The sequence below is a fragment of the Curcuma longa genome, chromosome 4 (genome assembly GCF_044706935.1).
Source record: "Curcuma longa cultivar G26 ecotype Majalengka, Jawa Barat chromosome 4, ITB_CL_G26_1.1, whole genome shotgun sequence".
Lineage (NCBI taxonomy): Eukaryota > Viridiplantae > Streptophyta > Magnoliopsida > Zingiberales > Zingiberaceae > Curcuma > Curcuma longa.
The window spans coordinates 17,377,071-17,391,483 of record NC_133864.1 but is presented as its reverse complement, the minus strand read 5'-3'; the positions used below and the strand labels follow the sequence as shown (position 1 = coordinate 17,391,483).

The 14,413-nt window shown below is 34.0% G+C and overlaps 1 protein-coding gene across 1 annotated transcript; it reads right to left on the bottom strand.

The window, feature by feature from the left end:
• Positions 1–8,760: 8,760 nt before the first annotated feature.
• LOC141827193 (RNA-binding protein L-like) lies at positions 8,761–13,339 on the bottom strand. Its single transcript, XM_074714433.1, has 7 exons — positions 13,316–13,339; positions 11,606–12,083; positions 10,251–10,306; positions 10,028–10,158; positions 9,838–9,934; positions 9,602–9,751; positions 8,761–9,153 (listed from the first exon to the last, which is right to left on the bottom strand). Exons 1-7 carry the CDS (start codon positions 13,337–13,339, stop codon positions 9,151–9,153), a joined length of 939 nt encoding a protein of 312 aa, XP_074570534.1. The 3' UTR covers positions 8,761–9,150.
• Positions 13,340–14,413: the final 1,074 nt, after the last annotated feature.

Here is a 14,413-nt window from a genome sequence, read left to right as displayed (position 1 = left end):
AGCTTGCCGAGGCCATTGCTTAGCCGCCGTCTAAGTCTTGCTTCATCATCGTGCTAATTTTGCCGGTCGTACCAACTTTGAGGGAATCACCATTGCTTGTCTTCTCCGTGCCATGGTCGAGAACGAGGCTTAAAGAACAAACAAATTAAATGATGTATAACAAGATATATTTCCGTGATTAAACTAGAGAGAACTGCATTTTCTCATCAGATATCTTCCAAAAAATACTCTTTTGTCTAACAGAACCTAAAGACTAAAGTGATACTGATAAAAAATGATTGATCCCTTTTTAAAACAGGAAAAAAGGGCAAAGAAAAGCTTGCTACATCATCTCCAGCCTCTTTTCTCTTTGCTTTGGCTGTACAAGGTGGAACAAAAATAACCAAAAGGAAGAAGCTTGGGACTCGGATTTGGAATTTATACTTGTTCTCTGGAAGTCAACTTCATTACTTTACTATCGATCGCATGTCTACTACTGTTAGACATATGCTAAAACAAATATGAGAACAATTTTGTCAAGGACATGACTAGTAATCTTCACCAGTAATCTTCACCTCATTTCATGCCGAATGTCTCTTTTGGTGGATCATAGATGTTGTTTTGGAAAAAGCTCCTCAAAACCTTGTTTTACTCTATTCCAAAGCAAGGGATGCAGTAGAGAGACCCTTTCAGCAGTTTCTTGAATGGCAATTCTTTTGGCTGTTCTAAGGATTTCTTCTTGTCTTCGTAGATGCTCATCGCACGTGCAGGTGTGTTTATTACCTATCATATGTTGGGGAATTAGGAAGGGTAAAAATCAAAAGAGCATTCCAAATTATATAAATCGTCCATTTTATCTTGAAAATATCTTCACTTTTAGTGATGTTATAACAGCTACGACTAACTACTATAACGTATAGCTGCTATAACATATAATAATTAATATAATATTATTTTAATATTATAGTAGCTACTTATTTTAAAGTGATTTTGACAAAGTTTAAACAATTTTGACCAAGTTAATAAAAATTATTTTGATATAATAGAGCTCAGAGTTTAAGATTTCGAATTTAAAATTTTAGAATTTAGAATTTAGCTACAACTGTGTAGTAGCTACTTAGTTAGCATTAAAAAAATAGTTGATTAACGATGAAAATAATTCGTTGTAAATCTGTAACAAAATTCGTGATGAATAATTGTTTCGTCATCAATTGATGATATTTATGAAAAAAAATAATTTAGTCGCAGAATTAGCAACAAATATATATATTTCGTCATTAAATTCATTGCAAAAACTATTTTTGTCACAAAATTCATCGTAAATTGGCAACGGATTTAAAATTTATCGTATTTCGTTGTAAATTTCCATTCCACATGATCGGAATTTGACGATGAATTATTTTTTCGTCGCTAATATTGCATCTTCATCATCTCCTCAATATATCATACAACCAGCAGGAGTATATGGAAGAGCCACATGATACAATATATAAATATGAAAGTTCACATAAATGGATTAAATGAATATATTTTGGGATGTATCATATTAGAAGTCATTTGATTTATCATAATCTCGATGTAATACATATTGAGAAGGATATTTTTGATAATATAATAATACAGTGATAGATATCGTTGAAAAATAAAAGATAATCTGATGCAAGAAAATATATACGACTTCTTTGTAAAAGAATACTCTTGATGTCAATGAAAATAGTAAGGAATCAAAGTCAAAGGCAGTTTATACATTGAATAGGGATCAATGCGATGTGTTGTTTGCGAATGGTTAAAATCTTTAAAATTTCAAGATGATTATGTCTCTAATCTTAGGAGATGTGTCGATTTGATGAAATGCACATTGATTGATTTGAAAAATCATGACTGTCATATATTTATGAAAAAACTTATTCTTATTACTTTTAAAGAACTTAATTTTATCAAATTTCGTCTGGGGTGTTATTTCAGAGTTAAACATTTTCCTTCATGATATTTACTAAATAATTTTGAGATATTCACACATGTGGACGTTAGAGAGAGACATTCTAATCATTTTGTATAATTTAAAAAGGATATTTTTACTCTCATTTTTTAATTTCATGAAACATCTTTTGGTTCACTTGTTATATAAGGCCAAAGTTGGAGGTTCTGTCCATTTTCAATTGATGTATTCATTTGAAAGGTAAATTTTGTTGGGTTGCAAGGGTGCAAACATAGTCCCACATCTAAAACACATGGAAAAGATCATGGGTTTAAAAGGATAAAAGATATCTCCATTGGAATGAGGCCTTTTGGGTTAAACTCAAGAACAAAACCATGAGAGTTTAGGCCCAAAGTGGACAATATTATGCCATTGTGGAGATATTTTGATTCCATCGGTTCTTACAATTGGTATCAGAGCAAGACCGCTCTTCATCGGACTAACCGCCAGAAGAGCCATAATCCAGATCTAATCATGTGAGTTGAACCTTAAAACACAAGTCCTAGTAGGTCGGGTGAACCGAGGGGTAGGAAGTCCTAGTAGGTTGGGTGGATCAAGAGGTAGGAAGTCCTAGTAGGTCGGGTGGACCGAGGGGCCAGAAATCCTAGTAGGTCAGGTGGACCGAGGGACAGAAAATCCTAGTTGCGACTAGGCAGGAAGTCTTAGTAGGTCGGGTGGACCGAGGGGCAGGAAGTCCTAGTAGGTCAGGTGGACAGAGCGGCAGAAAGTCATAGTTGCGGCTAGGCAGGAAGTCATAGTAGGTCAGGTGGACCGAAGGGCAGAAAGTCCTAGTTGCGGCTAGGAAGGAAGTCCTAGTAGGTCGTGTGGACCGAGGGGCAGGAACTCCTAGTGGGTTGAGGATTCGAACATCAAATGGAGGCTCTCCATTTGAGAGGGGCCTGTGGTTCTTTGTTTGAGGGGGGGATTGTTGGGTTGCAAGGGTGCAAACATAGTCCCACATCTAAAACACATGGAAAAGATCATGGGTTTAAAAAGATGAAAGATATTTCCATTGGAATGAGACCTTTTGGGTTGAACCCAAGAACAAAATCATGAGGGCTTAGGTCCAAAGTGGACAATATCATGCCATTATGGAGATATTTTGATTTCATCGGTTCTTATAAATTTCTCATTTTTAATTAATGCATAAAAATTTACTAATTTTATTATTTATTATTATCTAATATAATTTCTTATATTACAATCACATTCTTATATCATTTGAAGGAAAAAAGTAAAAAATAAAATACATATTGAAGTTTCTATTGTTAATGCATATATTATGGAGGAAGTAATAACTTTTATATCATATTATTTTGAAACTCACGTTCAAAGCAAAAGATCGATGGAGAGTGGGAAGAAATGATGAGGGTCCTATTGATCCCAATTTAAACTCATTCTCAATTTTTAACTACCTTGGTTGACCAAGTGGACTATGTAAGTAGAGATATTCAATCGGTCAAGAATAGCGGACAACCCAAATATATATTTTATTGAATTTTTTAGAAATCACGTCATATTTTGAATTAATATATATATTTCTTATTTTTTATATTTTTTATGTCGTAAATTCTTTGTATTATAATTTATTTTTTTATAGTAGGATTTTTCAAAACTTATATTTTGAAATGTCGACACAAAAGTTTGATCACTTCTACGAAGAAGAATTTATACTATGGTTTAAATCATATGTAAGTTGATAATCTAAATTGTACCATGGTTTACACATATGTAAACTTTTAAACATATTTATTTGACTTTGGGTTCATAATAATCAAGCTCATCTTGAACAAGAATTACTAATCCATCTGTTATGGAGTCCAAAATCATAGGTACGCACTTGACCAATATATTTTATAAAAGAATATAGTTTTCATACTTAAGAATATGGAATGGAGAAGACTACAATGAATAGTGGGGTATGTGTTTAACCATCCGATGATAGAGGTGTAAGCAATGATTTTTATGATTTACTCGATAAAATTATAGAGGTATAATACTTTAGCCCAGAAATGTAAGTTATTTTATTTATGTGTCACTGATTTAAGCCTATTAGATGGATGAAAGTGCATCTACGCGGTATAATTTGATTAGAATAAATCATAAGAGATATGAAGCAGTTGTGTTGACACAATAAGAGATTCAAGTATTTTATGCTTCATATCCTAATTTGAAACGTGACAAAATTGATTGATGGGCTATTTGTAAAACGAAAGAATAGAAAAAGATTGAGAAATGTTGAGAAGACATTGCATATCAATAAGAGGAAATTGCGAACACATTTCAGACCAAGGAATATATTATTCTAATATTACGATATTCCAGCGGAGTAGTGATAAATGTGGATGTAAATGAAATTTATGAGAATGATGATGATGTCGCCACCAACAACGATGACGACAACGATGAGAATGACAATGAGAATGAGGACTTTGATGTTTTTATATAACAACAACAATGAGAAATTATTTTCAAAAATGGTAATATTTTTGTTATCAATAAATTTAGTTTTCATAGTTCAATTAATTATCTATATACTATCTTATTCTATCAAATTTTTATTTACCTTATCCTAATAATTTTGGTTGATAGTCTCAACGTGATGGACGTAGACGGAGTACTATTAGCTAGTTTGCTTCAGCACTTGGCACTGTACTTATGCCCCCTAATCGGATAGGACCTTTCCATGCACCTTCGTCAGTACCTTCACCATTGTATTCGTGATCAGTACCTTCGGCCAAACAATCAACTATTGAGATGCAAGACATTCAGGAGTGTATAGTCCCTCATGCAGATTCGTAAGTATTTTAAAATATTTTATTTTTTTCAACTACTATTTTAATTATTTAATACTGTTTATTTATAATTTTATGATAAATTTTAAAATTCTATGCGTGTTATTCGCGAGATAAATAGAATAGTGAATAACAATTAGGGAGGAGTTTCAATGACATATACAAGCACTCCGGCACCCACAAAAGAGCTCTGGTGAAACGAGCTTAAGGTGTATATCCTCTTTAGTTTATATATGTAATTAAAGTGAATATATAATCTTTTTTTCATTCTAGAAGATATTCAATTGGGACCTAAATGAAGAATTGGAAATAAAGAGGATTTTTAAGAAAAAAAATATGACGATCACATCTGACATATACTTAATCATGCGAAGACTAGGAAAAATCACCTTACATCACCGAGGAAAATTGGGCCAGAATGTCTAATTTTTGACAAATCGAGAAAGCAAATAAAGGAGTCAGTAGAATAAAGCAAACAAACTTATAATTCTAAAGATTCATTTGTGACCTATGCGTCACGCTCAATCGATATTGATGAACATACACGTAGATTGATAATTTTTTTATAAATACTAATTTATTAATTTATTTCAGACTATTACATTATTTCTAACAACGTTTTTTTAGGCCAAGGAAATGGGAAAGGAGTCATTATTTCTAAAATATTATTATTATAAATTTATTTTAATTTTTTTCATGATAATATAGGAGAATATTAATGAGCTAGAGGTAGCACAGAGAAGTTCAGGTACTAGTGATGATAATGACGAATCTGAGCTCTCTGTTGGTAATAATATGACTGAAGGTGAATGGAGGATCCAAAGGGGGAAAGATATTGGGAATAAGTTCTTTGAGCATGACCTATAGAATTGTTGGTACATTTCCACCCCACCAATAGTAAGAGTACAAATAGAAAACTTGACTGAAGAGGTTAGCAATTTGAAAGAAATAATATTGTAAAGGAATCAAAAAATGAGAGAATTGCGTAAACAACAATACTTCATAATACGACATTTTCAATTAGGCTCTGCTCTAAGTCAGATTCCTCTTGGTTCTTGTGATGACAGTGATGCTGATAATGATGGTGGTGGCGGTGATGATTCATCATGACAATATTGTGTATAAGTGTGATTTTTCTCATAATTAGTTTTTTAAACATTTGTTATTTGATTGAGTTTGTAAACCCTTCATTTTTGTATTTTTAAATTAGTATTGTTAATTTATTTCGAATAGGTTGGTGAGACCAAGGAAGGCGATGAAAATTGAAAATTCATATCGGAAGAAGTAAGTCTTTATATATTAAATTTTGTGTTAATTTATATGATTTTTTTCTTGTATAAAATGATATTATTTATTTATTTATTTTCTGATACAGGAAAAGAAGAAGAAATATGGAAGGAGAAGAAACTATATGCCAAGGACGACAATGATATTTTTTTGTATCTTGTCGTAGTTTTGAGACTGTTTGGTATGAGGTATTTTCATTTGGATATGCATGATGACTTGTTAGATTGGAATATTGGATATGATAACTTGTTTGATATTATTTAAGTTTAACTTGTTAGATAGAATATATTGTGTTGTATGGAATGTGACTTATATGTTTGTTTGAAAAGTTTTTTTTTTAACTTGTATAATATGACTTGTTTGGATGGTCGAATATAACGTATTGGAATATCATATCTGATGTGTTGGGTTGAGTTTATTGTGTATGTTATAAACAAGATATTTGTAAACATAATCAAATATAGAAATGGAAAGGTTCCAAGAAAAAAACATATTTTTTGCAACTAAAAATTTTTATCATAGATTTATCAAAAATTGCTGTGTATTACAGCATTGTGACGAAAATAAATTTTCGTCGCAAATTTAACGACAAAAATAGGTTTTCATCGTTGATTTGTGATGAAAAATGTATTCGTCACAAATCGATGATGAATCCATTTTCATCGTAAATTGGTGACGAAATTGGGTTCATCGCACATCTATGACGAAAATCAATTTTCATTGCAGATCTGCGATTCATTTTCAGATCTACGATAAAATTCAATTTTTATCATAGATGTACGACTAAAAATGATTTCGTCATAGATTTGCATATGAGTGAATTTTGTGATGAAGTATATTTTTGTTGTAAAATTGGAATGAATTTGGCGATGAAACATAAGTTTGTATCAAAATTTATAATGAATTTATATTATTTTGTCATAGAATTTGACGACGACCTATTACCCATGAAAAAATTTTTCATCATACAAAAATTTTACAATGAATTATTTTTTAAAATTCATTGCAAAAGATCTTATTTTTTTAGTGTAGGTAGCTATTACAACTATTTAATAGCTACTTGATAGCTATTATCATTATTTTAAAATAATTTTGATCAATTAAAGTGATTGTAATGATGTTTAAGTAGTTTGAACAAAGTTAATAAAATGTATTTTGATATAATATTACTTGATATATAATAATTTTGATTAAAATAAAATAGTCTATCTTTTATTTTTATATTGTGTCAGCTATTACATCATCACTGAAATAAGAGGAATTTTAGATAAGGTGGTCTTTTGATTTTTTTTTTTTAACGTCCTTTTAATTTTTATCAATAAAAAAATAAGTTCTCAGAATCACAATCAAGAGGTTCAAGGAAGATGACAAAGTCACTAGAGTAGTGAAAGTGATGAAAGTTTTCTTTCTACCCCTCAAAATTTAGTATTTTCATGTTGAAGTTGGCGGTTTCATTTGACCTTCAAAAGGTCTTTCAAAAGCTTTCTTGACTCCTATCAAATTGCTGATGATGATGTTGAAGTTTGCAAATACGAAAGAGATACTTTGGCGATTTGTAGAGAAAAGAAGATGAATACTCAAGCATCAACTCTCGTGAAAGAGGGAAAAAACAGACAAACAAGGTTTTATTCGAATATCGGAGAAGCATGTTTAAGACATTTCAGCACTGTGAAGCCTGCAGGCGATACAGAGTATGGTTGGGAACAATGTAGAACACATCGCCGGTGTTGAGCTGCGCGTCCGGGCGGACGACCAGCCGCGGGTTCTTGAACACCTCCGGGCGGGTGACGAAGTGTCTGGGGTTCTTCGCCATGATCTCGGCCGCGGCCATCGGTTTGCGGTGGACCTCCACGAACCCGCCGGGGTGCACCAGCTTCAGCACGCCATTCTCCCTCCGAGCGACGCCCATGATGATTATTGTTCTGGTGGTGGTGGTGCTCCTCCTCCTCTCCGACACCGAGAGTCTTCGAAGTGAAGGAGGGAGGGGCGCGAAGACTCACCTGGCCCTTCCATGTTTCTTATAGCTGCCATGTCGTGAGCAACAAAATGAGGCCCTTGTTCTTCTCAAGTTACAGTCCATAGGAAACGTCGACCAATGAATACGAGAATAGAGAGAGAGAGGATGAGAAGAACGAGGGCTTTCACTTTGTTGCTCACGCCAGTGGCTGCTACAAGAAGCATGGAAGGGCCAGATGAGTCTTCGCGCCCTTTCCCTCCATTTTGAAGCCTCTAGGCAGTCAACAACCATCATGGGCGTTGCTCGGAGGGAGAACGGCATACTGAAGCTGGTGCACCCCGGCGGGTTCGTGGAGGTCCACCGCAAGCCGATGGCCGCGGCCGATATCATGGCAAAGAACCCCAGACACTACGTCACCCGCCCGGAGGTGTTCAAGAACCCGCGGCTGGTCGTCCGCCCGGACGCACAGCTCAACACCGGCAATGTGTTCTACATTGTTCCAAACCGCACTCTGTATCGCCTGCAGGCTTCACGCTGAAATGTCTCAAACAAGCTTTTCGAGATTCAAATAAAAGCCTTGTCAGGCTCTTCATCATCTCCAAATTCCACTGTGCATGATCTGATGATATTTGATATTCCCTTCAATAGACGAAGAACTCGTCAGCAATCAGAAGAAAATGGCACACCATGCCTAGCTCCTGATTCAGGCAGAAGCACATTTAGAAATAAAGCAAAAAAGAAATTTAAAGGGAAAACACCAGGACTTGGTCACATAATAAGGGAGAAATACTCGAATAAACCATGAATCTAAGCAATCCATACAATCACTCAGTGCAAAAAGCTAATGTACATACCTCAATAGGCATGCAGGATACAGGAATTACAATATTGTACGTCTGAGTAATCCCTTTAACAGTCAAAGGAGGTTCGATCCGATAATTATTATTACATTGTCAATAAACATCTAGTTCCACACTACGCATCATAAATCTGAAAACTACAGTGCTGCACCTAGTTTATGAAAGAATAATAGTTGACAGATCAGAATATCCTTCCCTTCCACGCATGTGTTGATAAAGCACGAGATTCATCGGCTAGGATTGGATCCCAGATACCACAAGGTTTTTCTCAGCTCATTTAGTAAGCAAAATAAATCACTGCATGGCAAGACAAAAGTTAGTTCCTTCAAGATGGAGTTTAAGATGGAAGGCATAGCAAGATCAAAAGCCAATTATTATATGAACTTTCTTCTAGCCAAAAATGTAGTTCTTGTTCCAAAGAAAATCATAAAGGTATAAAGAAACTAAAAAAAATATTAAAATTGACTTGGCCACACTGAAAACAAAAATCAAGCCTCAAAATGACGAGCTACAAGTTAAATTAAGCATAACAATCACTAGATGCCACATAAGAATCTGAGTATAGTATCTTTATTGTATGTATTTGCATGACATCATTTGAGGATCTGAGATGCAATCAGGAACTGCCATATCAAATTTTCCACCTACCATGCCATACTACAATGAAAAATGCTTAAGAGCTACCAGGATAGTTCTCTACGTTAAGATATAACGATATTAACAAGAAAACAAGACAAATGCTAACCTGTGGCTGTTGTTGCTGATAGTTGTACCCAGGATAGGCAGCATATCCATATGTATTAGGATCTTGAGGTGCAGCGGCATATCCATATGTCTCGTAGCTTTGTGTGTATCCATAGTAGTTTCCATTCCACTGATTGGGATCTTGTTGTGGCTGTTATGAGAAGCATGCAAATTATGATGATTTGTGGTCTAGAATACTTTGCAAACAATTTTAACCATGCCGATAACTACTAAAACCTGTTTATTTGCAGGGCTACGACCCCAAGAAAGTCGGACATTTTGGCCACCCAAGGGTGTTCCATTTAGTTGTCTCAAAGCCTCCTCTGCATTGGCCCTAAAAAATCAAAATCAAGTATAGACACAAATGTGAATACCAGAGGAACAAAATAATATGGTAGAATGATAATGTACATCTTGAAAGCAAAACCTGTTGGCAAACTGCACAAACCCACAACGCTTGCCTGCAGGTATCTTAACATATAGCAACTCCCCATAAACACCAAAAGCTTGCCGCAACAGGTCGTCTGTGATAATTGGATCTAGCCCGCCAACAAATATCTAAAAGCCAAGGTAGTAATAATCAAAATTGGTTGCACAATTACCTTCTATTATTTGCAAAAAAAAAAAAAAGGAACAATAAAAACACCCACAGTGGTATTGTTTGGATCATTGTCAGATTCAACTCCTTGAAAATTCTGGTTAGAACCTGCAAGCAAGAACACATGAATTCTTGAAGAAAACTTCCCCGAATCATTTAGGTATACATTATGCATATGAACTTTTGCCCTGGAAGAGACCAAACTTGGTGATACATTACTGGATGATCAAAATGCATGCAACACATATGCCATAGTATAATAATCTTATCAGATTACTAGGGACAAACTGAATTTGTTTTCCCTTCAATGGAAGCCATCAAATGTGAAACCTTGAACATGGCAACCTATAGTGTTTTCAATAGAACAAACCAACAAGACCCCTCCAAGGTTGCAAATATACCCTTTATCCATAGCATCTGAGAATGCATATTAATCGCCATTTAATTGTCCAATCAACTGATGGTTATACTACTTGTGCAACAAAACTTAATTCATTGTATTCATGCAAAACCATGCAGTTAATACTTCTTAATTTATAATACTTGGGGAACAATTTCATGAATCAATTAGTGCAGCACTGCCACATAACCTGGGCAGATCTTGAATGAAAATTCAAATGGGGATGCAAAATTGTGCAGTCCGTCCTCTTGGTCCAGGTAATTCAATGCAAACTTAAAACTTCAAAACACATTAATAAAATTTTTGTGTGCTTATTATCATAGCTCAACCCCAACCCACACCTCCCTCATCATGCCCCAAGAGGTGGGGATGGCCCACCAATTTTAATTGCAAAATGGAATGGAAACCTATTAAAGTGCTGAATCTAAAGAACAGGAGCATACACAGCTTTTGAATAAACCATTGAAATTAAAAGGAAATGTAGCAGAAGATGCCACAGAATAAGAGCCTGAAGTAAATTGAGAGCGTAGATAGATTTTGGAAATACACTCTAACTAGAAGGGAAAGTAGCAAAAGATGCCACAAACATGAAAGGACCAAGCTGTTATATAATCAAGAACACTGACCTAAATGGGGAGATATGGATCTCAGCTGAAGTCAATTCCAAGCCCTATATGAAGGCACATGGCATCCTGCTCTGAGACAACATGAGTCTTTATATAAGTCTTTTCTAGAACTATGCGTAAAGGAGCCTAAATTTCACAAAAGTGCATGCGGGAAGGAATATCAATTGGAGAAATACTTCGCTATAATTCAAGTGAGGGGGCAATCAAAGAGTAACATTCAACAATTGTCTTTCAAAGTAGACACTTTTCAAAGAATAAATTACAAGACAAGACATGGAACCATCAAAGAAACAATAGGTCCAACTCAATAAAACATGGGAAAGCATCTGGATAGTAAAATTACAGGAAAAAAGGTAATAAAATGGTTTCACTTTTACTCACCATCAGCGGAATATTGTTGAGAACCCAAATTCTTTTTGTTAGCAGCTGGACCAATTCGCATAGGTCTTGTTGAACAATAAACTCCATTCATCTCAGACAAAGCACTTGATTGTTCATTTGGGTCCCCAAATCTAACAAAGCCAAAGCCTTTAGAGCGCCCAGTAAGTTTATCTGTCACAATTTTTGCACCCTTAACTGATGGATATCGACTCTTGAATGTCTCTTGTAACAAGTAATCTGTAACATCAGCTGCCAAATCACCAACAAAAATTGTGTAGTCAACACCATCATCTCCACGTCTCTCGCCAGCTCCACATGTTGCCCAATTAAGCCTGAAAGTTTGCTCAATGTTTGGCATCATTTGACCATTGTAAGTTTGAAGAACTCGTTCAGCTGCTGCACGGGTTATGAACTCAATAAAACCATATCCCTCAGATTGCCCAGTCTGCTTATTCCGAATAACTTTTACAGTAACAACCTGTCATTTAGTGAGTGATCACAAGTCAGATTATCCCCAATGCAATATTATATGTATCAAAAGAGAAGCAGCTTTATGCAATCACAGAAAGAAGCAAAAGATAATAAAAAAATTCAAAGGCAAAAGTAAATTGGTAAGGATTCATATAAAAAACTAGAACAACACAGCAAGCTGTATGCATTTCATATCAAAGTTCCCTCTCGAGCAAAACATACAGCACTAGAAGGATCTATCACAATCTAGTCATAAGATTGTGGATCATAGTCGTGTTCTGTCATCTGAAACACAAGTATGATTCCTTTAATAAGTGACAAATCCACAATATATTAATAGGTAATGTCAAAATTAAAGAACAATATCTTATGTAAACTAAAATACAAATTATAATTATATTGAGGATGAGAATGAATCACCCAAGTGGAAGAAAAGGCATCTTGGCCTCAAAGTCTAGCACACACAAATTATATTAAGGATGAAAATGAATCACCCAAGTGGAAGAAAAGGAATCTTGGCCTCAAAGTCTAGCACACACAAAAAATGAACACAAATAATAAAATTCACATAACATAAGCAACTTACTCAACAAACATGGTGTAAACAAGTCAACAAGTCTGGCTCATTTATGACAGGGCATCACAAAAAATTTCTCATAAACAAATTGGCTGGTCAATGAAACCAAACATGATTACAGCATAAATTCTCATAAACAAATTGGCTGGTTAGTGAAACCAAACATGATTATACTATATGTGACCACTTATTATCTGTTGGTTATCTTGTGGGTATCATTATTCATAATCAAAAGAACCAATCGGTAACCTTTTTAAACCATTGGTAGAATACAATGTCTTAAGTCCTTAAACAACAACAACAACCAAACTTGATCCCACTAGGTGGAATTGAGTATATGGATCTTTCTACACCATTGGGCCTTTATCTCCTAGTATATTATCATTTATATTTAAATAAATTTTATCTTATCTATTATTGCTAATTAAGTTTTTTTATCTTCCTCTTCCTTGTTTGATGTGCACATTTGTCAATTTCACATCGCCTAATTAAAATATTTATTAGTAGTTTACGTATATGTTAATATCATCTTAAATGTGTCTTCTAGAGTTTTTCCTCCGTAGATGCAATTCCGACTTTCTCTATAAAATTTTCATTTTTTATACTGTCCATCCTTATAATCCGCGCATCCACTTTAATATCCTCATCTCTGCAAGTCTCACCTTCTGCTCATATACTCGAGTCATAGTCAACATTCAGTTCCATATAATATAACAAGTCTAATCGTTGTTTTATAAAACTTTTCTTTAAATCTTAAAAGTACTTTACGATCACAAAGAACAACTAACGCTCTCCTTCATTTCAACTATCCTGTTTGAATTTTATATAAGACATCTCTTAATCCCTCAATCCTTTTGCAAAAAAAAATCCTAAATACTTAAAATTCTCAGTTACAAATAACTCGTTATCTTCTATCTTAACAATTATTTCATCATGCATATTTCATATATTCTATCTTTACTCTAGTAAATCTAAAATCTTTTATATCTAACATTTTCCGTCAAGATTCAAATTTAATATTTACTCTTTCATGTGTCTTATCTACCAAAAATTATATCATCTACAAAGAACAAACACTATGATATCGTATCTTGGATGCGTTTAGTGAGTTCGTCCATAATTAATGTAAAAAGATAAGGATTTAAAGTTGATCCTTGATGTAATTTTATCTTTATGTGAAATACTTCAATTAATCTGCCTAAAGTCTTCATTCTTGTTATTACATCCTTATACATGTCTTTAATTAATTCAATAGACGTTATGCTAATACTTCTCTTTTTTACAATTCTCCATATAATTTCTGTTGGAACTCTATCATAAGTTTTTTCTAGATCGACGAATACCATATACAAGTCTTGTTTCAGTTACGGATACTTTTTAATTAGTTACTTGAAAAGATATATAGCTTGTATTATTGACCTTCCAAGCATAAGTCCAAATTGATTTTTGATCACCGTAGTCTCTTCCTTAGTCTTTTTTCTATTACTCGTTCCTAAAATTTTATAGTGTAACTCATTAATTTAATACCCCAATAGTTTGTACAATTTTATACGTCTCCGTTGTTTTTATATAATGAACTAAAATATTTACTCTCCAATAATACAAGAATTTTTTTTGCTTTCGATATCAGATTAAATAACTTTGTAAGTCATTCAATGCTTTGTTTTCCTAGACTCTTCCATACCTCTATCAGAATATTATATGGTTCAATTATTTTCCCATTTTGCATTCCACTAAAAACTTGTTCTACTACTAAAATT